Genomic DNA, 24,967 nt, shown 5'->3' on the forward strand with positions numbered 1-24,967 from the left:
TCTAACTAACTATGAGCCGTTGTATTAGATTAATTCGTAACAATCCTTATGATAGAGAAACAAACTTAAGCAGCATTTTGGTATGCGTGTAGTGAAGCAGGGAATGATTTAATGGCCAATTAAGTCTTAGTTGGAACAAACTCATTACCTTTGATTAGTCGTAAAAAGATATCAACTCACAAAGTTTCAACCCCAAACTGTTGAAAAATATAATTGTCGATTCTTTTTATAAAGTTGGAAGATTTACATGTATGGATGAATGTAGTACTTACATGGAGGAAATATAATTATTTCAACAATGCTGCAATGTAATGTTAAGTTACATCATCCCTTATTCATCCTCCTGCCCATATCCCAATTGTATTTAGGGTCGGCGCAGCATGGTTTCTTCTTCAATACACTTCTATCTGCCGTCATCATCATCATAGCATTACAGGAATAATAAGGGATCCCTATTTAGGCTATACTTAACCTGGATACGAATTATATGAAAAACCGAAACAAAAATTGGTGGTTAAATATGATAGCTATCGCTAATATGATAGCAAAAGATTTGGTGAGACAGAGGTGGGTCCCTTCGTTTTTGAGTTATCGTCAGATACATGCAAATCTACATAGGTATATCCATACAAATCTTTGGTCTTTACTATAATATTGTGTCAAGAATCTCGAATTTTTACTACAACAATGTAAAAACCGTGAGATTAATGAACTGTTGTCACAGGTCAGCGGAGATAACCTCTCTATTTTTACGATTTTGCGAATTTGAATGAAACACGCAATTACGTAGAAAATTATAGTTTTTTAAGTGATAAGCTGTAGTTTGATATAGAATCGGTTTTGTCAAAGTTTAAATATAAATATTTTTCAACAGAATTATGGAAAGGCCTGATTGATGTAGTGGCCCGATGTTTTCGCCGTATTACTAAATGACTCACTGTCAAACAGTTATTTGTATAAAAGCTATCTGTTGCAATGTAATTTTTATAAAAATAAATTAGTTTACTTATGTCTTTTATTTTCATAGTTTAAAGATCAAAATTGTGAAAATTGGTGTACCTAATAAAGTATATCCATCTATCTATCTAGTTGCATCCTGTGGAACGCTGCACGTTGCGGTTAAATGAGTGGAAACTTATGATTTTGTGGTGTCATCGAGATTTGCTGTAAATACATATATTACGTTACACAATGTTTACAAAAATGGTACTAACACATTATAAAATTTTACCTGTACAATATCCGTATGACTGTACCTATGTAAACAGTCGTTTTACGTTTGTACATAAAGTTAGCATTAACTGCTACTAAGGTCAGTGGTTTTCATTTGACGAACGTAGAAGTCGGTTTTATGCAGAAATGTTTTTTAAATACGCAATATTTTTCTGTGTTCTTTTGTTTATTGTTGATGTGAGTATTATTTGGTTTTTAATTGGGGAACGGTTATTTTTGATAAGCGGATAGGAATTACTGATTATGTATTTCGAAATGGGTATGCTATGTTTTTTGCTACTATTCTGGTTTTCCGATTGATTGGGATATTTTGCTGGGTATTGTAAGGTACATAAATATATTAACAAAGCAAGGTTCAATTAATTTTACAGTCTACAGTCAGTTTCAGGAAATTTTATTTTATTTATAAAGCTAGATTCTGAAAGATGAAGTAAGAACTTTCTTTTATTGATTTGATTATTGGAGGTTTTAATTATGGTAAACTTTGTGATTTCCTTTATCGGACATGTATTTTATTGGTGAATTATTCCTAAGTATATAGTTTGTCCTTTGAATAAACGTACTATAATCAGCATAAGCAATACCATAACAGTAACACCCTATATATGATAGCCATTAAAGAGATAGGCTGTAGATATTAAGGGACTTCGAGATAAAATACCCAAGGGCCTGAAAATGAGAATTGTCGAACGAACCTATGGGAAAACTGTACCATGGAACCTCCAACCTTCGTAATAGTATCCATTGAGTTAATTATCAGAGGTCTTTTTGGGGTCATTTTGAATGATATAGTTCAATTGATAGAATGCTAACTGTCTATTTATTTTGTATTAGTTAGAGATTGGTGTTAGTGAGATTATCCCTGCTTAGCGATAAAACCCTTAAAATATCGAAAAATAAAAAAATGATTATGCCTTTGAAAAATAACAGTGTTTGGATCTAAATATTTATTGGAATTGGTTGAAATATTGAAAACCAAAAACAAAATTACCTAGCGCAGCACATTTATTTGTTTCATATTCAGTAAAATATTTTGGTTATTCAGAGAAGTAATAGATAGTTTGAAATACAACATTTAATTTTCTAAGTACTAAATTGAAAACTAATCTAGTCTTATCACATACCAATCAGCAGCGAAATATTTCCCGTTAAACACTGAATTTAGTGCTTTCGAAAACACGATTTTCACGTATTTAAGTTCGCTCTATATTCATCAACATTTCGGACGCACGCAAGGTTTCATCACTATATGAACACGCAAATGGTGTTTTAGTCTGCATGTTGACTGCATCATCAGCCACTATAGTGGTTTGTAAGGGCTATTTTCAGTATTAGCCGTATGATTGTTTGCTAGCAAAGCTTGGTTAATATAGAGCCCTCTTTACAGCAAAAATGGATTAGGTAATAAAATGTTACATATTTTGATAACTTCTTGTCCAGTCGATGTTAATCAGTCTTTTAATTTTATAGGCTTAGTACTTCGCCACGCTCACGGCATTATTAGTGGTGGAAGTAGATCTTTCGCTGTGTAGCTGTTGGGGATTTAGGAATAATGTTATCACTAGAAAATATATCGAAAAGCAATACGAGCTTTACGATACCTCTAACTTAAACATTTAATTTAAACTTCAAAAACGCCTTGAAGAAGTACTACCACAATATAAGAAAAAATATCCTTAACAACCTTCTTACAGACAAATGCACGAGTCAAAAGAGAGGTCACTCCCCCGGTCACTACGAGTCCAGTAGCCATTAACGTAGAAGCACTCAAGAAGAACATGGAAGCGTTCAAGAAGTGCATTGATGAAAGCCTCGCGACTGCAGTTGGAGGCGTCAATGAACAACATTTGCAGCCTATTTTCAATGTTATCGGGGATAATCTGAATAGGTTCTCTAGAGCTGTAAGTTTGATTTAATAAACATAATTTGGTATTATTTTCATTTTCGTAGCGTAGTTTTCAGAAGAGTACCACCTGTCCAATGTCTATGCTATGCAAATATCTTATTTGGTTTTGCAGTTTTGGCACAACAAAAAATCTCACTTATGCATTGTAATCATTTGTCTAGCCCTTTTCTAATGGCATAATTTCACTTCAAAATAAGTTTAGTAATTTTCACATTACCTATGTAGTAAAACTTAATAACAAATGATTCTTCTTTACAGTTTGAAGTGTTAACAGCACCGAAACCAAACGATACCAACGTCTAAGCAGTGCAAACAGAGCTATCAAGAGATGATTTACGGATGAAACTCACGTTGATTAAATAGTTCTTAAAATATTTTCATTGATTTATTTACATACTAATTTGTTTCTCCTTGATTTGGAAAAATATATTACAAGATCCTTGGTGATGAATATAGTGGGATGTTGACGGTATCTCGTGGCATTACATTATAACCTTAAACTCATAAATCACGTTTGTCTATTTAATTTGTAATTCTAAAAACAAAAATAAAGTAAAAGATTGTAAAGTTACTCAAAGGTAGTGACATTGTACATACTATTGTATTTATAGTCTTTTAAGACATTAACAATAGGCACTGTCGTTAACATAAAGCTATATAATCATTGAAGTGCCTTTAAAAAAATAATAGTCAAACTTTTTGCTCATCCCGGAACTGGCCATGAAGAATTGAGGTCATCTACAATAAATAGACATACTTTTTATACGAAAAAAAAGTAATACAGTATTCATTCAATTTATTCCAAAAAGTTCCTTACTTAAATGCAGAACCGTTTACGTAAACTCGGAGAGCCCTAAACAGATTATCTATACATATAATAAATCTGTAAAAAAACTGTGTCTGTACATTGAATATATTAAAAAAATAATAATTGGGTGGGGTTTAGAAACAGTAATGGAGCACAAATCCAAAAAAAAAATTCTGTCTGTATGTCTGTATGTCTGCATGTCTGTATGTCTGTATGTCTGTTTGTTTGTACACGCTAATCTTCGGAACTACTGGACGGATTTCAATGATTTTTTCTTTGTTGTATCAGTATTAAGCCTGGTCAACATATAGGCTATAATTTATCTTCGAAACTTGAAGACCTGGTGCAGAACACCAACAGACCAACAAAACTATAAGAGATACCAAAATGGTGCCATAGCAAAAATTGTTTCATGTGATAAGCATTTTCAGCTGAGATAATAAATTTTAAGATCTGGAACACCTGATGTGGAACCCCAAGAGCCCAGCTTCTCTGTACCATATACAGGTATGACGTTTTAGCAAAAGTTGTTCAACTTGATAAGCACTTTCTATTGACTTATAAAAATTGAAGATGTAAAACACCTGATGTGGAACCCCAGGAGCCCAGCTAGACTATAGCATATAAAGATATGACGTTTTTGCAAAAGTGGTTCAATCTAATAAGCACTCTTTATTGACGTATATACATCGAAGATCTGGAACACCTGATGTGGAACTTCAAGAGCAATACTACACTTAAAATGTATAGAAACGAATGTTATGAAATAGGTATGGTGACACAAAACCGACGATTATCCCTTTATACACTATAGAAATATGAACTCAAGGACAATCCCCGGTGGACGTCGTTAAAAAAAAGACAATCCCTATACCATACCGCTAACTGTGGATGAAAATTACTTGGGCTATTGTGATGGGATGCTAATGGACTAGGAATGGGGAAACTACGGGAACTATGGCACCTGCCGATGACAATGTATTAGATACATGTAAAAATTGCTGGTGGAGACTTCGCCAGCTCACTTACTGGGCCCCCGGGAATCAGTCACTGAATAGCAACAAGAGGACAACAGGGACATGAGCGGCTGAAGTGTGAGAATACCTCGGCGGATTTTAAACGCAGATTACGCGCTCCCTGTGGGTCACTTACCACGAGGCATCCTCCGAGCAGGGCTACTAACCCTGCTCTAGCGACTCCACTCTGGACGGCCAAGCCAAGCCAGAGGCTTGAGACCTACCCCCGTCATGGTTCACTCTGACCTGCCGGAGATGGGGGCAGTATACTCTCCCTGGAGAACTCAGTATATACAGCCCCGCGGGGTAGCTACTCCCCGTCATCAGCCTCAGATGTCCTGCGGTGCTTATATCTCATTATTATTGTCGTTATTATCTCAAGAGCCTTTGTCCCAATTATGTTAGAGTCGACTTCCAGTCACGATGCAACTGAGTACCAGTGTTTTACAAGGAGCGACTGCCTATCTGACCTCCACAACCCGGTTACCCGCTCAACCCAACACCCCTTGGTAAAACTGGTCAGACTTACTGGTCTGACTACCCATAACGACTGCCAAGAATGTTCAATGACAGCCGGAACCTACAGTTTAACCTACAGTTTAAGCCTTCCAAATAACGGTCATTGGTATCCAAAATATACGTAGAAAGTACCTACATACGAACTTAGAAAAGTTGCATTGGCAGGTACTTGCCAGACCTGGAATCAAAGACGCACGTTCATACTTGAGAGATTGGTTCTCTACCCACTAAACCACCACGACTTCCACTAAGTCACCACGACTTTGTCATCTATTTAACGTTTTTTACGTAATACGTGTAATATTTTTGCCACACACAACTTAAATGCGGACTAATTAGAATCACTACATTTATCCCTATGGTCGCGTCTATTGCGGTTCAGTTCTCAGCGTTTTGTTTAGTCTGCTGTGCTTTTGCCGTTGAAGTACAAAAATTAAATATATGGAACGTTTCTAATGCGTATCCCGTTGTTTTCAAGTCAACGGGCTCTTAAAATTCAATATCAGACGATTAAGATCTTTGATTTTGCTGACCCCGTAGTCGCTGGCATAAGGGACAGGATCCGCGTACGAAGTCGCGGGCAGAAGCTAGTTAATTAAAAAATAAGAGTCCATTCCATTCTCTTTTTAAAAGTTTGAATGAGGGTTTGTGTAAACATTATACGGGTGCTTAGTTACAAAGGATTTGGTAGCCAATCTGTTTACTTGTACTTGCTAGGACCGGCTTTCACGATGAAGGTTTTTAATTTGAATTTAGAAAGAAATTATGCATATTTTTTAAGTTTTTCATTAGGTATATTACGTCGCTGGTGATATGTGTCTTTTATCCAAAAATGTATGTGTTCTAGCTTACATTATTGCATTACAAACTAAAGTTTGGTATTAAACAGGGTGTAGGCTGAGACCGAATGTTCAATTCGAAATAGGCTCGAATTCTCCAAGCTCAAGTAGAAACCTAAAGTATTTATCTTGAAGGCGATTTTCTGTCAAGATATATGCACATTAAGTTCGTAAAATAATACCAGTAATTAGTTATTGTACACATAATTATGATTATAATTACAAGAATGCATTTGTCATCTCATTATCTAATGAACAATCTAGGTATAACATGTTGTTTGTTTGTACAGAACTTTGTTTACATCCTAATGATATATTATTGTAGTGACCGTTGATAACTTATCTTGTGGGATGTGAACAACAATTGAATATTATTATCTTTATCCTAAAGATTGCCTTGCAATTTTCATCTTCTACGAGTAAGTACTGAATCTTTTTCAAGATCGTTAAGTGGATTTCACCAGTAGATTCTTAATATATAGGTACCGGAATAATTAAGGTAATCCTTTGGCTCGAATTAAGGTTATGTATTCCGGAAATTATTTTTTATAACAAAAAAAAAAACGCCGATTAAAACTCCATAGGAGGATTCATAGCAATGATTTGATGTTTTCATTGCAAATATATCTATGTTAATAGACGCAATTACTTAGAATTGTGTTTCCATAAGGTATCCAGATAGCAAGCAGAGCCTGTTTCATTGAACAAGCTTCTCTTCGTACTCACAGGATGTATGATCAGGCAATAAACGATTTAATAATATAATTAAAAGGCCTCGTGATTTACTGATGCATACAAAACCTTATCGTTGGTAATATTTTCCGTTGTAAGAATGGACTTCGACACATAATGTTATTATGATAAACAGCTGACGGATGTACCACTATCTATTGCACCCCGCACCTTAGAGTCGTGATTGAAAGTATGACTTATGCGTGAGAGTAAATTATGTTCACTAACTATTTTTTCCGGTCACAAAGAAAGGATAATATAGAACTTATTATAAAACTTTATCTTAATTATTTAGACCTTCATGGGTCGGATTCACCGTTCATGGAGTCCATTTTTCATCAAAGGTCGTGTTTGGATTCTGCTGAAACATATTGATTTTATAAGGAGTTAAAATAACGTAAGTACAAATAACTGTGGACAAATTCAGAGAGAGAATATTAAAAAAAAAAGAGACAGAATGCAATTTAAAATGAACGTCATTCCTACCCACCAAATTAATAAAGTTCCTCCCTAGCCTAAATGATCGCCCATCTATTCATACATTTCATTCACTCAGACATCCAGATCAATCAGATTACACACAAACTTTCCATCTCCTAATATTAGTCTAGATAACTATTCCAACAAATTCAACAAGGCAGATGATCTGATTATTGCCGTTCAATTATCTCATTCGCCTCATCCGGAACTGATGCATTAAAATGAGTCAAACGGGCCGGGACTCCCGCTTAATCCAATATCCCGTTTGGCGTTTACTAACAGCGACTTTGATGTGCAAAAGAATTGAGAGAAAATTTACTTTTTATATTCAAACTAAAAGGATTATTTGTTTGTTAGTTGGTTTGTAGGTACTTTAAAGGCACCGAAACTATTGAAACTATTTAAAAATGTCATTCACTGATTGAAAGCTAAGCTGTCCCCTGGTGACATAGGCTGCATTTAATCAGGGAATGGGAAGAAGTTCCAGAGGGACCGAGGTAAAGCCATGAGGAAAGCTAGTGTCAAAATAATCTTTACCTGTAGACTGCTAGGCAGTTATAGCAAATATAAAGGACTGGTTGTCAATTTAGTTATGACTCTTTTATGTTCAAGACACACGCAATAAGTTTGTCACATTAGAACCGATTTTCATGATTATTTTATCAATAGATGTCTCTATAGATAGAGAAAATCTTCAAAAATGGTTATAGAAAAACAGCTTTACAGATTAATTTTTTATTGCTGAACTAAAGTTGCTTTTCATCAGTACAATTTTGTTGTTATCAACTTGCTTAAGAAAACAAAACATCACGCGCAAGCCATGTTTCCTATTAGATGCGTTTGAAAACGTTGGCAATTAGTGTTTGTTGCATACCTATTAATGATCAGCTTGCTAGATTAAGTGACCTAGTCACCTAAGGTCGTTACAGTGAGTTCATACATCACTGGAACATCAAGATATAGAACATTGCTGGATTGATCGCAGTTTGAAAGCTACTGTTGTATTGTGAAGTTGTTTGAACAAATCTTTTAATATGAATAAGACTTTGATTGTACTTGTGGTTGTGTGCCTCGTTAGTGTAAGTATCCATTTTAATATTTTGGTTTACATTGGGTTCGTTTTCATAGTTTGCTCTAGTAGGGCGTAAAAATATTTTTGTATTGCAAGTATAACTTAATGAATTGAATAAAATGTACTTTTAAGCGTGTCTGTTAACAATTAAGTGTTATTAAGCACCCGAGCATTAATTTTGAAGTAAGATATACCATAAGCATTTGAAACGTTCCTTAGTCAATAAAAAATCCACATATAAATATGACATCCTATATCGAAATAAAACATTGATTTATTCAATAAAGTAAATTCTTCTACAATGTTGCATATAGCATAAAACCTTTTATTTTATTAAATGATGATATTTGATTTTATTAAATATTAATTTCCTTTTCATCAGGCACATGCATTCGTGAAACGCGATGCGCCGGCGGCGGCCCCCGCAGATGCTAACTACTTGGAAAACATTCAGAAGAAATTCCAAGACTTCACAAAAGACTTCAACAGTCAAATAACCAACACATTCAACCCAGAAGCCATGAAGAAACAATTGAATAGCATAGCCGAATCTGTTAATAAAGCTGTAAGTTAAGGTTTTTTTTTCCACTAGGAACAACTTACTTTTAGTGGTTATATGTATGAAGTTTGAAGGTTCTTGAGTAGAAACCATGGACTGACATATGCAGCCACCAATAAGGTTTGCAAATGATGGTAGTTGTTGGATACCGCGTCCGGTCTGTCCTTTTATTTCGGTTGGCTTTTGTCTTTTGTTTTTTGGCTTTTGTCTTTTGTTTCGGTTGGCTTATATCGTATGAAATTATTTCTACTAAGTCTAAGGAAATATGGCCTGAAGATTCTAAGATTTGTTGTCATAGATGCTCTTCATTAATGATTTTGAGCTGTATAATTTTGTATTTAGGTACTTTACAATTTATTCACATTTACGTCATACGATACGGACATACGTCATATTAATGTAGGATACATACTCGTTTGCGGTTTATTCTTTATTAAAACCTAATATTTTTTTACAGATGAGCGAGATGAAAGGACAACCTGCGGCTGCCTAAGCGAGAACACACAGAAGCTTAGATTTTACACGCGTTATACTTTTACAAACTTTACTGTAGAATGAAATAAATTATTTATACATAGTTATTTATTGTCTTTAATTTTACACCACGGCCCGTACCACATAAAACGATGTGTAGGTACTGAAAAATGTCTTACAGACATAATAGGCAGCTATGTAATCAGAACTGAACTCAGAGTCATTGCGTCAGCTACGCGATCAGCAGATTTGACACTGAACATGAAAATAAAAATAAAATGTTAAAATATTTTGACGAAAAAGATCACTAACTTTCATAATTATCTATACATATAGGATTGTATAAATGGCGATTTCATCCTGTCCGGGGAATCAAATATCGTAGATTTTGGTGAAGCGAGTAGGGATCCACAATTAGGAATTTTACGTGCCTTTTAAAACACAGAGGAATACGTAATGACATAGATAGTCACCCATCCGTGGACTAACCGCATCAAGCGTTGCTCAACATAAGAATTACTGATTATAAGTTATTTTACGACATAAACTATGTGGAAATGGGACTGAAAATAATGCCAATTTTACTTTTTGCATCATACATGACGTAATTTACGTCCGGTACTTATTAGAATTGGTTGTATGTATTATTGTCGTAAATTTAACACTCATCGGTGTGAATAAGATAAACATAGATTATATTTTTAGACATTGAATCAAACTGGCAAATAGCAAACAATACATGTCTATTGAAAGTACTTAATGGTCATTTTTAAATAGGCAACAGAATTGAATAAAATAATTATACTTCTTGGGTAGTGATATTATCTGTAACTAGTTCTTCAATATATACTACTTCAGTTGAGACTAACAAAAGGAGTTTGACACTAATCACAATACTGGGTACTTAATAACCCAGAAAGGGCTGAAAAATTTGACACAATCACTGCAGCTTGCAGCCACCCCAGACATACCTGATTCTTACAGAGCCCCTGAACTAAAGAAATCCGTAACTATCCATCGTAATGAAAGAAAATATTATACACGAGTCAAATAAGATTAAAAACCTCTGACTTTAACTAAAGTGCTCTAAAGTAGTAAATACTATTATTGTTCAAAAGACACAGATTTCTATGTAATGATAAGAATGACTAATTTATTTTTCTTCCAATAGTCCGAAGTCTTAGCAAATGAAAACAAAGTATGATCAAATGTGTGTCGCACCAAGTGCCGGTTGGGTTCCGCATCAATAAAAGATGTGACATGTAGGGACTGCCTTCTACTACACAGTACTTGGATAAAAAGAAGCTGTCCTTAATAAATGAGTTGTCTGAAACGTACTTTCTGATGCTAGGGCATTTAAGCAATGTTGCATAAGTAAAAGTCAGCTTTATAATGGAACTAGCTTCTGCCAGCCGGTTCACCCGCATCCCGTGGGAACCTCTGCACGAACCCGGATAAAAAGTAGCCTATAGCCTTCCTCGATAAATGGGCTATCTAACACCGAAAGAATTGTTCAAATCGGACCAGTAGTTCCTGAGATTAGCGCGTTCGAACAAACAAACAAACTCTTCAGCTTTCTAATATTAGTATAGATTGAAAAGATAATAATAGATCATGTACCACGGTTTTTATACCTTTTAGTTGTAATCATAATCAGTTCTACTCTATAATTGCCTTTTTATAATGCTGTTGAAATTCAGGTAAAGCATCAAACAGTAAAAGACAATAGATATGATCTTATGATATGTTGTGTGGCAGAAAAACCCAAAGATTCGTAGAAGAGTTAAGGAGTTTTCTATGAATTAAATTACTTACAACATCAACAACACTTTATTATAATCCAAAATACATTTTCACCGAAATACATTTTCATATTCACGAAGGAAGACACAATGATAAATCAGGCAATAAATCAAGAAGCTACTAATAACGAATGTGACCATTTACTAATGGTTGTTTTTAACTAAAATTTTATACAATGGATCCCCAAAAATCTAACGACTCGAGGTCATTAAGATAAGTTATTCAAACAAAGGCTCCCGGTCAAAATTTAGATAAAAGGGATCACTTCGATTCGGAGTTCAGTGTATTTTGTGTTGTGAAATCGCAAAGACGTGCTATTTCATCATGAACAAGCTACTGATGGTCCTTCTGGCTTTGGCTGTGTGCCTTGTTAGCGTAAGTAACAACTTTTATTTCATTACAAATATTCACTTCGATTATTGACTTTGTTGAAAGTGTTTCAAAAATCCTTGATGTGTTGATTTTACGCCTGAACTGAGGTATATGAAACGAAGTGTAATCTCATAATATAAATATGTAGTTTTCTGTATAAAAAGAGGCCTTATGCCCCAAAAAGAGAATCCTACCTCACCTCCCAAGCTTTTTCTCAACTATGTTGGGGTCGGCTTCCAGTCTAACCGGATGCGGCTGAGTACCAGTATTTTACAAAGAGCGACTGCCTATCTGACCTCTTTAACCCTGTTACTTTACTAGGTTCTACTCGTAATGACTGCCAAGGATTTTCAAAAAGACAATCGTACATATTTAACTATATTTACCTTTAATCTTAAGGGTAAGAAATATTCATACCTAAATACAATTTTAAATACTTTTTTTTTAACAGGCCAACGCTTTTGTCAAACGGGACGCTCCGGCCGCACCAGCCGCTGAGCAAAACCCCCTTAAGGATATTCAGAAAACTCTAGAAGACTTTGGCAAAGCTATTTCAGATAACGTGCAACAAGTCCTGAACCCAGATGCGATCAAGGAGAAAATCGCTGAAGCAAACCAAAAACTCAAGGAAGTGGTAAGAATTCATTTATTTTTTCTTCCTTGGATAAGTCACTAAGAATACATTTAGAATCATTGTAGGACTTTACGTACTGCCACGGACTTTTCCCCCTGATAACTGCTGGTGAATTTATTTATTAAAAATTAAGATTTTGTTATGAAAACCCTTAATAGTTTAACCATCTAGAAAAGCATAATATCGTTTATTTAGAGCCATTAGGGCAAGTCAAAAAAGTCTCCCTTCTTTTCTATACATGTAGGTTATTTATTTCTTGAATAGGTAATTTCTATCGGTTGACAATGTCACGGCTGATCTGTTGTATTTTGTTACTAAAGTATTGTTCTCTTTTTTTCAGATGGACAACTTAAAACCAGCGCCGAAACAGCCTGCAGCAGCCTAAGAATACTCTGATTCTTCTTCAAGCAATAATGGAATCTACACTGTATTATTTTCACGTTATAGTTAAAAACCATGAAATCAAAACGTGTTCACAGACCATGACACCATCGTAAATCTATATTACACTATCACATAAACATTTTGTACTTTTATTGAAATAGATTTTTTATAACATACGTTTTTGTTTTTATTTCAAACTAGGTTCAGGTCGCGGTTTTAACCCTGTCCCGAGATGACTGCTTTCCGTAGCCGGATGGTGATAAAAACCGATAGCCTTCTTCCTTCTCCTGGGTCAAAGTTACTTCCCGTCAAATTTTCAGCTTAATCGGTCCAGCCGTTCACGAGTGATAGCGTGACCAAGGAATACAGGAATTCATTTTTAGGGTTCCGTAGTAAACTGGGAAGTATTTTAAAAACAGAAAAATATAATAAATAGTATCAATATTTTTGGATATCACCAAGGCTTTGGGTTTTCTGAACCATAAACAGTTGTTATATACCTAACCTCTAAAAATATGGGATCAGGAAAAGTTAATCCGCCCTAAGTGCAGTTACTTAATCTATGCATAAGCTACTATTTTCTAGATTAGCAAGTAGCCTAATGTCAACAAATTGGTCTGGACGATATTACTATTGAACGTAGGTATTTAATTTCTATATACGATTGGTCATCCAAAAACGTATCAAAGCCATCTGGCAATTTGAGATTATCAATATTGAACAAATCATAGACAGGTAACCATAATGTAATGAGAATCAAACAAGAAGAATGGTGTAAGTAGGTAACAGAATGGTATACAAATTAATACAAGGGGAACAAAAAGAATTATTATTAAAAAAACAAAATACCCGACTGCACACTAAAAAAAGAGTAAAACAAGCCCCACAATAATATTTAATTTATAAATATTGATGGAAAGCATCGCAGGCGGGGACCAACAGAGGCTTATTTATAGTCATTTCGGTTGTGCACCATTTAGCAGAATTTTCGTTGGTGGCGGTCAAGGTGGTCCCCGCCTGCGATGCTTTCCATCAATATTTATAAATTAAATATTATTGTGGGGCTTGTTTTACTCTTTTTTTAGTGTGCAGTCGGGTATTTTGTTTTTTTAATAATAATTCTTTTATTTATAACTTTTTAGCTGTTTTTATTTAACGAAAATGTTGTAGATGTAGAAGACTATGTATATGTAAGTACCACTTTAAATTATTTCGACGACATTTGGCTTTAGATTACGAGTGATGTTACTCCGCAACATAAATTTACCGCCAATCTGGACTGTTGGTAGTGAAGAAGAAAAAGAATTAGGTGAGTCATTACTGCTGAAGACCGTCAACGACGTGTGCCCTTATGCGTGTGCCCGCATTCGGGCTGTATACTCGAGCATATCCCCCTCCGCACCGCGCCGCGCGCCGCATGCCAGGCCACGCCCTATCTTTTTGCTTGCTAACGCATGAGTTGCTTTGCGTTGACGCAGAATTAACATGTTCCCGTGGGAATTTTGAGAAAAAACGTATCCTATATTAATTATTACTCCCGTGATTGAAATGAATCTAATGATACCGCATACATATTTTTTTAAAGGGAAATTTAGAAAAAATATCCCGTGGGACTTTTAGGATAAAATGTATCCTATGACACTCCCGTAATCAAGACAAATCTAACGATACCTCATACATCAAAATCCATCAAGCCGTTTAGGCTACAGGAGGTCACAAAGGAACAGACATACATACATACTTACATACACTCGAAAAACATTACCCTCCTTCTTTGGCAGTCGGGTAAAAATACAAAATAACACAGGAGGAAATTCGAAGAATAGCTGGAAACATGGAAAAGACAAGCTCAAGTCTCATATGGTGGCATAGTCTAAGGAAGGTCTATATAACGCCAAAAGAGGATAACTTATCAACTTATGGAAAAAAAGACCATACGCAAACCTTCACAAAAAGACAGCAACACAAACATTTGATAGATCCAGTTATTCCTAACTCTTTTGCAATTAGTGTTTGTTACCAGCCCATCAATTAATTATCTTGCTACGACCCGGGGTCACGTTGATAAGTTGCATACATGCATAGATGCATAGCTCTATTCGCATCAAGATAAAGGGAATATCGGCTGCAGTGAGTGCAGTTTGCATTGTGTTCTTGATTTGCATAGACGTTCGAATTCACCATGAATAAACTGTTGATTGTACTTGTGGCTGTGTGCCTTGTCAGCGTAAGTTTGGACTTCGTTTGTTTTTAGTCCAGTTTGACTTATCTCAACGTTTCTTTTTTGTTTTTTGGCTCCACTCTTTACCTTTTTTATATTTTAAATAAACACAAGAATTAATTTCAACCCTTTAGGATATGAGAAAATTTCTAGAACCACGGGTTGCATTAGACATTTTTCTGTAAAACAAAATACCTACAACAGATGCAAAAAAATATGTTGCAACAATTGTTGTTATTTACAAATGTAGCAGTTCGATTTGAAATCATGATATTTTTTGGGACTAATCTTCTTTTCATATACAAATTGCATTAAATTTGCTGCTCAGTAGGATATAGAATACTCCTTATTCAAGTAACCAAAATGAAACCTCATTTTTCAGGCGCAAGCTTTCGTGAAACGCGACGCTCCTGCTGATAACAAGAACTACTTGGAAACATTACAAAAGCAAATCCAGGAGTTCGGCCAGAGTTTCAACACTCAAGTGTCCAACGCCTTCGACCCTGACACCATCAAGAAGAATTTCAACCAATTTGTTGACGGTGTTACGAAGACGGTAAGAAGTTTACTATTCATTTCTAAGACCGAGTGTCATGTGACTATAAAGAAAACCAAATCATAACCAGCTGTATACTTGTCGCCCATTAACCGACACCCATTGCTCGACAACCGAGAATGGTTTGGTCATTCTTATATTTAAATGGTGCAACGCTCTGTTATTGTAGTACCCAGTTTTATACTTTTACCTTAAAACGTCTAAACAGTTATGTTTATGGAGAGAGGTGGGGTAAGAGACAATCCAGGGCAAGATTTTATGTGGGTGTAGAAAGTTCTGTTAAAAATTTTGTAATACTTCTGGAAAACCTAGCATAACTTAACTGGCGTATTCGTCCTACTCCCTAACCCCTACATTAAAAATGATAGCAAAAACACAGTATATTCTCAGACTTTGAACTGAAAATTGTCGAACAAGGGTTTTACCGACAGTAGTAAATAACAACTTTTTTAATAGGAAATGTTTTGCGTAAACAATCGTATGCGTATTGGGTTTTCTATATAATGGATTTTACTATGTAATTGCTAATGATTGTTTTGTTAATGATTGACATTGTTATGAACCGTAATCTTTTTTGCACCAAAATATTCATAAAGAGTTTCTATGGAGTTTCTTGTCGATTATTCTGGTTTCCAAAAATCCCGCTTCTTAGAACAAAGCACCGGTTCGTTTTTATTTTAACAGATCAGATGATAATACAATTTTCCTTTTTTAGATGAATGACATGAAAGCGGCCACCGAACCAAAGAAAGCCTAAAAACAAGACTGATTTGTATGATTATATTATTTTCACTCCTACATTATATCCCATTATACTGTCATCATAAAAATTGGCTTTGAAGCCAAACATTTAAAATATGTATTACATTTCTATTTTAGCAAAAATATCACTATTTAGTATGAAATAAATATATTTTTAGAAGATGTTCTATTATTTATATTTAAATGGTTTGTCGTGATTATCCATTGATATTAACTTTATTAATATACTAGCCGTTTTCCCGCGGTTTCACCTGCGTCCCGTGGGGGCTACTGCCCGTACCGGGATGAAATATAGCCTATGTTACTCGCAGATAATATAGCTTTCTAATGGTGAAAGAATATTTAAAATCGGTCCAGTCGTTTTTGAGTTTATCCATTACAACCAAACAACCAAACAAACAAACAAAGTTTTCCTCTTTATAATATTAGTATAGATATAGATAACTTATTTAAATCGTATGTCATTTTTAAGAACGAGATACCCTGCGGGATTGTTCGAAAAAGTTACCGCGGCCCTGGTACATAAAAGGCCTACGAAGGAACATGATGGGTTTTAGTCAGTAAGAGTCTGACACTCCCTCACGCTGCTAACCCACAACGGGAGGAGTCATTTGATGATTTCCCATAAAATAAAACACAAGATGCCATACAATTTTAAATGTCAGAAAACTAGGTAGATAGTTTATTTTTCAATAAGATTGCGAAAATATGTACAACACTTAGGCAACAGCGAATCAAATCAACTTAGACAACATTTAATTATTCCAGTTTTGCACATTAAGTTATCAGCAAAATGATAAGTTTATGCAAAATGTATCTAAGTACCGTTTGATAACAACTTGACCTGTTATCTTGTACTGATAAGCAAGGTCTACGCAGGTTTAAGGTCGGACCTGATAAAGCATGGACGTTTAATGAATAGAAATTATTACTCGTCATTTTATATAGAATGTGTTCTTAGTTGTTTTGACATAAATGATGTAGGTACAGACCTATTGATTTTCCTTTAAATTGTTTTCTTGAGAAAAATGTTTTTTAATACTGTTCATTAGTTTCAGGTATTTTACAACTTAGTATTTAGTTTCACAGATTTAAGATTTGGTATTCTAGAAAACAACTTTCAAATATGTACGTATATACGTACATTTGAAAAACGTACGCGTGTTTACACTTCCCCATAATAGAGTACTACAACTATGTATACATAAGTCGTACTTATGTATATTATTATTATGTATACGGAAGCGCAGTCGTATTCCTGTTGAGTTCCATCACTTAGCATATAAAGAGGCACTTTCTAGATTCCTCTTTATAAAGGGAGCGATCTGGAAAATTTTAAATTTGCTGAGAAAGTTTAAAATCTTTTTGTGCGAAAAATATTTTTCTCTGTGAGAAAAGAAGTACAGAAAACATGAACTTTGTTGGTATATTTACATTTACAGTTTTATATGCATTTCAAATGTTGAGTGAAAAGTTTATTTTGTAGTCACGAGATTACATTATTTGACTAGCGACCCGTACCGATCTTTTAGTTAACCCCGAATCAAAATTGCTTTGTACGACAGTCGAATTTATTTTGTACCTTCTATGTAGTTATAATATTAGTAGCTCACAAGCAATCATTGTATGGAATCTTCAACTGAATTTCTTGTTACATGGTGCACCATCCATTTTGTTCTAATTTAAGGCGAGAACTGCAGGGCTAATGTAAAACTTTTACATTCCAAGAGACTTGCTAATATTAACGCAAAACTTGGTATCCTTTTAAAACCACTGAAACTTCCGCCCTCTATCTAGCACGCTTGTCGTGAACAAATACTGAAACTTTTTAGCATATGCAAATTTTGTTGCGTCATCTTTAAACTAGCAATCATTTATGAGCAATAACAAGAAATTAATCCGTAAGCTCGATTTGTAGGATCAGACTCCCGCAGTTCTTTTCAAACTAATAGAATATTCTCTGTGGCTGAAGTTGCGGGTTCTGCAGGTGGTTTTAATATGCATGGAGCCCAGCTGCCGATAAGCCGTCCTTACAAAGCCTGACCTGATCCTATTTGAGCGTCTTGGGCCGTCTACCCGAAGGATTTTCTCAGATTTACACCAGATTTTCCCTTCGCTTTGAAATATAGTTGCACATTTTTTGTTGTTTATTGATAAATACATTATTTTTCATTCGGGTTGTTGGATTTAGCTAAGTTAACTAGTGAATTGATACTGAAGTACTGAGTATGCCCTATACTTTATAGTTTGCTATTTAAAATACAGAAGCATTAAAATCACTCATAGATAGACTAACAGAGGAGACTTCAGGTCAAATCCGTGATACTTTCGATCATTGTCAGAGCACCTCGCAGAAATCTTCTGACAGAGACATATAACACGAGCACAGGTGCGGAAACTCCTCAACAAACATTTGTCTAAGTTGACTCGAAACCAGCCAACTTTACACTTCGCTAACACAATAATAAACCATATGTCTACGCAACAAGATAACATATCTGTTTCCTGAATGCAATATTATCTTTGGCGTAAGTCCGTCGTAGTTCCACGCTCGAAGAAATAAGTCATACTGAGATAAGTTGTAAGTGCTTATTAGAACAAATATACGGAGCAGATGGTGGAGTTGTGTTTAATGGTAATTTAATGGCACACATAGAGTTACTATTAGCTTAAAGTTTAATTTGGTAAATTAATTTCAAACAGTTCTAAACAGAAGTAAAGTCATTTTAACTGTGATGATTTTACACATCACGAATGTGTTGGCATTTGAAAATTATTTTTCTAATAAAAAAACACAATTGTGTAGGTAACTGCTCATAGAGGTATAAGTAATAAGCCGTAGGTAGGTAAGCCGAAAGAGTAAATGCATCCCAATCAGAGTTACAATAAAATTGTAAACTAAAAATAGATTTGTACTTCCCACAATTTATGGAAAATTGTGGTACACAATCAAGGCCATGCACGTACTATGCTGTAGAGTTGATTTCGGTTAATTTAGATTATGTGTTAATGAAACATGGTAGCGCACAATGCAGTGACGTCACTACGTGTATGAGGCTCTAATGTATGCTTATGTGTGTGTGCGTAATGAGTGTGTGTATGTGTCTAGCTATAGGTAATTATGACGTCAACGCTACAAGCTTAGACTTAGGGCCTTGTGTACTGGGAGTTTTTCCGACGTTTATTATTTAGTTTTTAATAACGCATTATGTTTAAAGATCGTGATTGTGATAATGCTGCAATAACCTTAAACGTAACGTTTTCAATAATCACTCAACACGAGCAGACTACAAGGAGTTTATATAGACATATGTTTTGTAACACATTGCCGTTTTCTTTTGGATTAATGTCATAAATATGTGGATAAATGGATCGATACGCTAATAATCAAAAGCCATTGCAAGCCAAAGCAAAGGCTACACATAGTGCCATAAGTGTAAAATCGGGTTTAACCCTTAAGACACGATTTCACTTATATGTTGAATCACCCGGGTTTCACCTTATAAGTGTTCGTTGTAAAATTCAAAATCTTATTCTGTAGTTACAGTTTCAACGTAATTCAAAGCTGGGTTGCTTACATTTTGTGCATAGCAACACTGCACTGCATGCACTGTACGCTTCAAGTATTCTAATTTCAGGTTGCATGTCACCTTAGTTTCATACGAGTTTATTACTCTAGGTAAATGCGACGCGGTGTATGTAAGTGACAAGAAACTGTGAAAGAACTGGATATTAATGGGATTTTTGATGTAGAAATTTAATGTTTGTCAACCTTTCGTGGGTAATTTACAAGTTTATAGACCACTGGCTATTTATTCAGAGATATCTACTTCTTGTTGTATAAAAAGAGCCTTAAATTATGTTATTCTGATGTATCTATACTAATATTATAAAGAGGAAAACTTTGTTTGTTTGGTTGTAATGGATAAACTCAAAAACTACTGGACCGATTTTAAATATTCTTTCACCATTAGAAAGCTATATTATCTGCGAGTAACATAGGGTATATTTAATCCCCGTGCGGGCAGTCGCTCCCACGGGACGCGGGTGAAACCACGGGGAAACGGCTAGTAAGCTATAAAATTGAAAAGTTTAATAAAAATCTGCTCTGTCGTTTTTGGATGAAAAGGTAACAAACATAGGGGCTAACAAGTAAGCTTGATGGCTTCATTCGTGGAGAATGAATCATCGTTCACCAAAAATCATTGATTTAAATGTTTGATCAACGTGGTTATTTCGGGATTGAAACAGAATATTTCATCTGATAACTATTTGAGGGACGTTTTCTACCGCATTATCATCGGAATTATTAGCCCGTCCATTGGCGAAATCGGTCTATAGGCCGTTACGAGCAAACCATCCTGGGAGATATTGTCATAATCACAACACTTGGCAAGCGGATTGGTGACCGCTTAATAGTATTATTACAACTGAGGTGCTTATTGTGTTTGTCTGTTAATTAGCAGGAATTATCAACACTTGTGCAAAGCTTGCTTTTCCATAACTTATTGATTTGAATCTCGTAGCTAAACATACTTTTGATTGTAAGGGCTGTTCTTGTTAATACCTCGTGGGTGGTCACCACACAATTGGTTTTACATAATTTTACCGAATATTCTGAGCTCGAAAGTATGCTAAAGAGTAACCTGATTGTATGAATGGCTATGTGTTTCTTGTGATATCTCTTTAGTCGTGTCCTTGTCGTATCTAATTGCCATGTCATCGGTCCGTTAAGGTAAGGGAGAGGAGGATGCACCTGTCAAACGGTGTATCTACTTGATACAATATTATATGCATCGTTGGCTATTGACTTATCTTTATTACAATAATTTCAGAATGGTAATGCTGACAACCCTTTTGCAGATAACAAATAAAAAATCAACCACCAAATCATTCCTAATGAACAACCAAAGCAAAACTTATAAGATTGCTATCTCGCAATTACTGAAGTTAGTTTCCAAACGTAATTTCCTATCTTATCGATATACTGAACTACAGCCAAACAGGCCACGTTTCAGATAGATGAAGCCAACTCATTAAGGGCCTCGAATTGAAAAGTAAAGTTCAGAGTTGTGGAACGAGAGCCAACAAAAGTGTTTCTGAAGGCCTTTAAGGATGCGGGTACATTGAGCTCCTTTAAGATAAAGGATTCACGAACTGACGTATTTCACGCAATGACTGGCAAAAGGCAAGCGAAGATTTGCAAGAATGATTGCGTTATCTAAAAATCTGTTTGCTGCCGGAATTTTTGTTCTAAGGGCCAGGAGTTTATCAAAGTTTTTCGCGTAATAGACTCAATTGTTAAAAAAGTATGGAATGGCTTGGCTTGTTTTGAAGGAGTTTTGTTTAAAACAAAGGAGAAGTAAAGCTTTTTAAGTTAGATTTTGAGATGTGAAATGTCTGCCTGTTTTTTCCTGTTTCACTTAACATATCACTTTATCATGCCTCCTAAATCTTACCCGAAGTGAAAGCGAAAAAATAATCTTAACAACGTTATTTCACCCTGTTTTAGAAGTCATAGACAAACTACACAGAAGACACCTCGAAAACTTCCCATCGATTAGTCTGTCTAACCATAATTATGTAACGTTGGTACAGTTGAAACACTTAACCAATTTTTATTCTGAAACCATTAAAACCCCTTCTCTGTACCTACCCATTGACTATGTCTCAGTTATTGGTCCTGCATTACAAAATTGATGTTCCTGTAACCGAACAATGTTACAACAGTAATACGTCATCAAGATTTTAGTACAAAACTTGGTCGTATTTACGAGCTTCAGATAGGAAACCCATATATGTAAACCTGGTGATTAAACTGTGGTGATACGTACTGTACTTACAATTCCTTATGTTGTTACTTAGAACTTTGAGTACTCATAGAATAGCTTATTCTGCATTAAACATTATTACAACACTTTAGGGTTCTATGCTCAAACCAAATGAGATTTGCCATCGTACATTCAAATATACTACAATAATATTAATGTAGGTGTTATGATTATGAAAAAATCTATAGTATAGAAACGGTTGAATGACAAGGATACTGCACCCTGGGCGAAAGCTGAAAATAATTTACGATGCAACAGCAAATCTCTACAATTCTAAAAACTTAAAATATTCTGTAGCCCGAATATTTCTCCTAAGGAATTTTATTATTCCAAAACATTTTATTCTAATTAATTGCAGAGGTCTTGTTATTCAAACAATGAATGGATTTTAGACATTTTATTTTTGCCCTATTGTTTTCTTCACTCGCAAAAATGGCGGAAAAATTGAAGTCCCATTGTTCGATATTTTAGATTCCTTCAGCGGATGAAACGGGAGAAATACTTAGCAATTGTTATCGATAAATAGTTTTTAGAAGCGGTTCTTTCAGATGCTGAAGTTTTAAAAAGTTTCACAATATTGACGATTGTTATAAGTTCCTGCGAAAAATATATTGCAATGTTGTAAGGAGATGTTTTGCAGTAGTAGGTAACTAAACTTGAGTGTAGTTGTCGTTATATTAATGGGAAAGTAAAAGTAACATAATTAATGAGTAGGTTTCACACCATCTCCTTAATGATTCCAAATATAAATAAATAAATAATAAATATAATGTCTGGACACATTTTCACACACAGTCGGTTAGCCCCATGGTAAGTTATTAATTAACTTGTGTTATGGGTGCTAACACAACTGATAAACTACATATAGCTACATATATACATATTGATATTCACATATTGTGACACCCAGACCACGGCCAACAAACATGCTCATCACACACATGTCGACCAAACCGGGAATCGAACCCGGGACCTCAAGTTCGGCAGTCCGGCATGGTGACCATTGGGCCATCGAGGTCGTCTAGTCTAGTCTAAATATAATAAAGAGGAACCATTTTTGTTGGCCTGTGAATCATATAGGTTCCAAACTACTTAACTAATTTGAAATAATATTTCACTTTTCGATAGCTACACCATTCTCTAGTCGTGCGTAAAAGCTAGTATTTATTATCATACTCCTTAGAAAAAGGTGTTGTATTAAAAAAACTTAACACATAGACATTTTAAAATGTAGTTAGGTACTGGTAAGTATAATATCTTAACTCCTATTAACAGGTTAAGTTCTATCTCATCTACTTACGGCCAGTTTCTTCATCAAAAGTTAAAGTTAAAGTTATGGCTAAAGTAATGTCTAAAGTAAAAGTAACGGTTAAATTCAATTTTTCTATTTGTTTTGCTGTCACTTTAGCCTTGAAAAAACGAATTTGACCGTTACTTTTACTTTAGCCATAACTTTAACTTTAACTTTTGATGAAGAAACTGGCCGTAAGTCCACTCATAGCAAATGTCTTTAGAACAGTTGATTCTCTTTTGTTACTCGAATATTCATTTAGCTCAGATGCAATTAAAACTCGGTGGCTAATTCACTGAAGCGATAAAATTCTGTTTAGCCTTAACGATTGGCTACATTTGTATGTAAACTGGAATTGGCTGATGATGATTACTTGTAATAATTAGGGATTTCGTTGGTTTTTGTTTTTTATTTTTTTACAGAAAGAAGGGTTCTTTTTGAAATATCATTCTTTCAATTAAAAAAAAAAAACACCAAATGAATAGAAATAAAATGTTAGATACATATGCTTTGTTTTTCTTAGATTTTGCAAAAGTAAAACCTCATTATGTTTCAATATTTTTCTCTAACATAATTATAGATTAAATTCCATTAGAAAGAAAACTTTACATAAATATAAAATCATGAAATTAAAAGTTACCATAGACTCAAAACTATTGTCATCAATCATTATTACTAATTCTAACACTAACAAGAGCTTTTGTTTCAATCCAACTTATAATACCTACCTAGTGACTTAGAAATTCTACTTACTAAACTTCAAATTAATGACGGCAGCTATAATTTTGCAGACAGAGACATTATTTGCGAAGCTATTTGTATGAATAACTGAGTGTTTGTTGTGTTTTAATAAACGTCCTTTTAGATTTGAGTTTTTATATTCAGTCTTAAACATCTTCTTTTGTCAAGTTATTTATTTAAAAACTATAAGAATAAAATAATATTCACGATATTTGGAAACAAAGGAGAAATATTCTAAAACTGTTTAAGCATGTATAACAGAAATTCACTTTTATTCAAATTGCCTTGTTAATGTGGGTAATATTACCAAACATTAAAGTCCCGCCACCTGAATCAAAGGCTCTCCTTCAAAGAAAACGTAATGTCAAAAGTTACCCATTAACATATAGGATTAACATACGAACAGTCCTTATTAAATAATTATGTTAATTTGAAGGTTTGCGACGTCGGAGATAATGTAAGTCTACTTCAGAAACCGCCAGTTTCACGAATTTTCAATTACTTTAACGAATTAAATCTGTAATTAGGTTACTTGTGGAATATTCCAGTTATATTGAGTTTGATCATCAAAGACATTAAATTACAAAACGTATGCCAAGTCGAATGTATTTGTTAAGTTAATTTGTTGGTTTGCATTGCTGGGGAACCAATCCATTAAACCTTAAATACCTGTGCATTGAATTTTTCTTTCGTAACATTGCTATTGCCATATCTCATGTTCTCAAAGTACTCAA

The 24,967-nt window shown here is 34.6% G+C and overlaps 4 protein-coding genes across 4 annotated transcripts in view; 3 read left to right on the forward strand and 1 right to left on the reverse strand.

Moving 5' to 3' along the window:
- Positions 1–24,967, reverse strand: part of LOC124634535 (suppressor of lurcher protein 1-like) — a 375,250-nt gene that overhangs the window by 121,587 nt on the left and 228,696 nt on the right. The gene's annotated exons all lie outside the window — the stretch shown is intronic.
- Positions 1,270–3,513, forward strand: LOC124634540. The gene is made up of 3 exons (XM_047170153.1): positions 1,270–1,410; positions 2,928–3,134; positions 3,398–3,513. Exons 1-3 carry the CDS (start codon positions 1,360–1,362, stop codon positions 3,440–3,442), a joined length of 303 nt encoding a protein of 100 aa, XP_047026109.1. The 5' UTR covers positions 1,270–1,359; the 3' UTR covers positions 3,443–3,513.
- Positions 8,461–9,745, forward strand: LOC124634542 (anionic antimicrobial peptide 2-like). The gene is made up of 3 exons (XM_047170154.1): positions 8,461–8,612; positions 8,988–9,170; positions 9,622–9,745. The coding sequence occupies exons 1-3, from the start codon at positions 8,568–8,570 to the stop codon at positions 9,655–9,657; spliced, it is 264 nt and encodes an 87-aa protein (XP_047026110.1). The 5' UTR covers positions 8,461–8,567; the 3' UTR covers positions 9,658–9,745.
- LOC124634543 (anionic antimicrobial peptide 2-like) lies at positions 14,918–16,530 on the forward strand. Its single transcript, XM_047170155.1, has 3 exons — positions 14,918–15,058; positions 15,435–15,608; positions 16,324–16,530. The coding sequence occupies exons 1-3, from the start codon at positions 15,014–15,016 to the stop codon at positions 16,363–16,365; spliced, it is 261 nt and encodes an 86-aa protein (XP_047026111.1). The 5' UTR covers positions 14,918–15,013; the 3' UTR covers positions 16,366–16,530.

Source organism: Helicoverpa zea, chromosome 11, assembly GCF_022581195.2.
Source record: "Helicoverpa zea isolate HzStark_Cry1AcR chromosome 11, ilHelZeax1.1, whole genome shotgun sequence".
NCBI lineage: Eukaryota > Metazoa > Arthropoda > Insecta > Lepidoptera > Noctuidae > Helicoverpa > Helicoverpa zea.

Excerpts from the sequence above, each read along its gene's own strand:
- LOC124634540 (XM_047170153.1), top strand. The coding sequence starts at position 1,360 with ATGTTTTTTAAATACGCAATATTTTTCTGTGTTCTTTTGTTTATTGTT. Across the intron at positions 1,411-2,927 it reads TTCTTTTGTTTATTGTTGAT|ACAAATGCACGAGTCAAAAG; the intron begins GTGAGTATTATT and ends ACCTTCTTACAG. Across the intron at positions 3,135-3,397 it reads TGAATAGGTTCTCTAGAGCT|TTTGAAGTGTTAACAGCACC; the intron begins GTAAGTTTGATT and ends TCTTCTTTACAG.
- LOC124634542 (XM_047170154.1), top strand. The coding sequence starts at position 8,568 with ATGAATAAGACTTTGATTGTACTTGTGGTTGTGTGCCTCGTTAGT. Across the intron at positions 8,613-8,987 it reads TGGTTGTGTGCCTCGTTAGT|GCACATGCATTCGTGAAACG; the intron begins GTAAGTATCCAT and ends CCTTTTCATCAG. Across the intron at positions 9,171-9,621 it reads CCGAATCTGTTAATAAAGCT|ATGAGCGAGATGAAAGGACA; the intron begins GTAAGTTAAGGT and ends ATTTTTTTACAG.
- LOC124634543 (XM_047170155.1), top strand. The coding sequence starts at position 15,014 with ATGAATAAACTGTTGATTGTACTTGTGGCTGTGTGCCTTGTCAGC. Across the intron at positions 15,059-15,434 it reads TGGCTGTGTGCCTTGTCAGC|GCGCAAGCTTTCGTGAAACG; the intron begins GTAAGTTTGGAC and ends CTCATTTTTCAG. Across the intron at positions 15,609-16,323 it reads TTGACGGTGTTACGAAGACG|ATGAATGACATGAAAGCGGC; the intron begins GTAAGAAGTTTA and ends TTCCTTTTTTAG.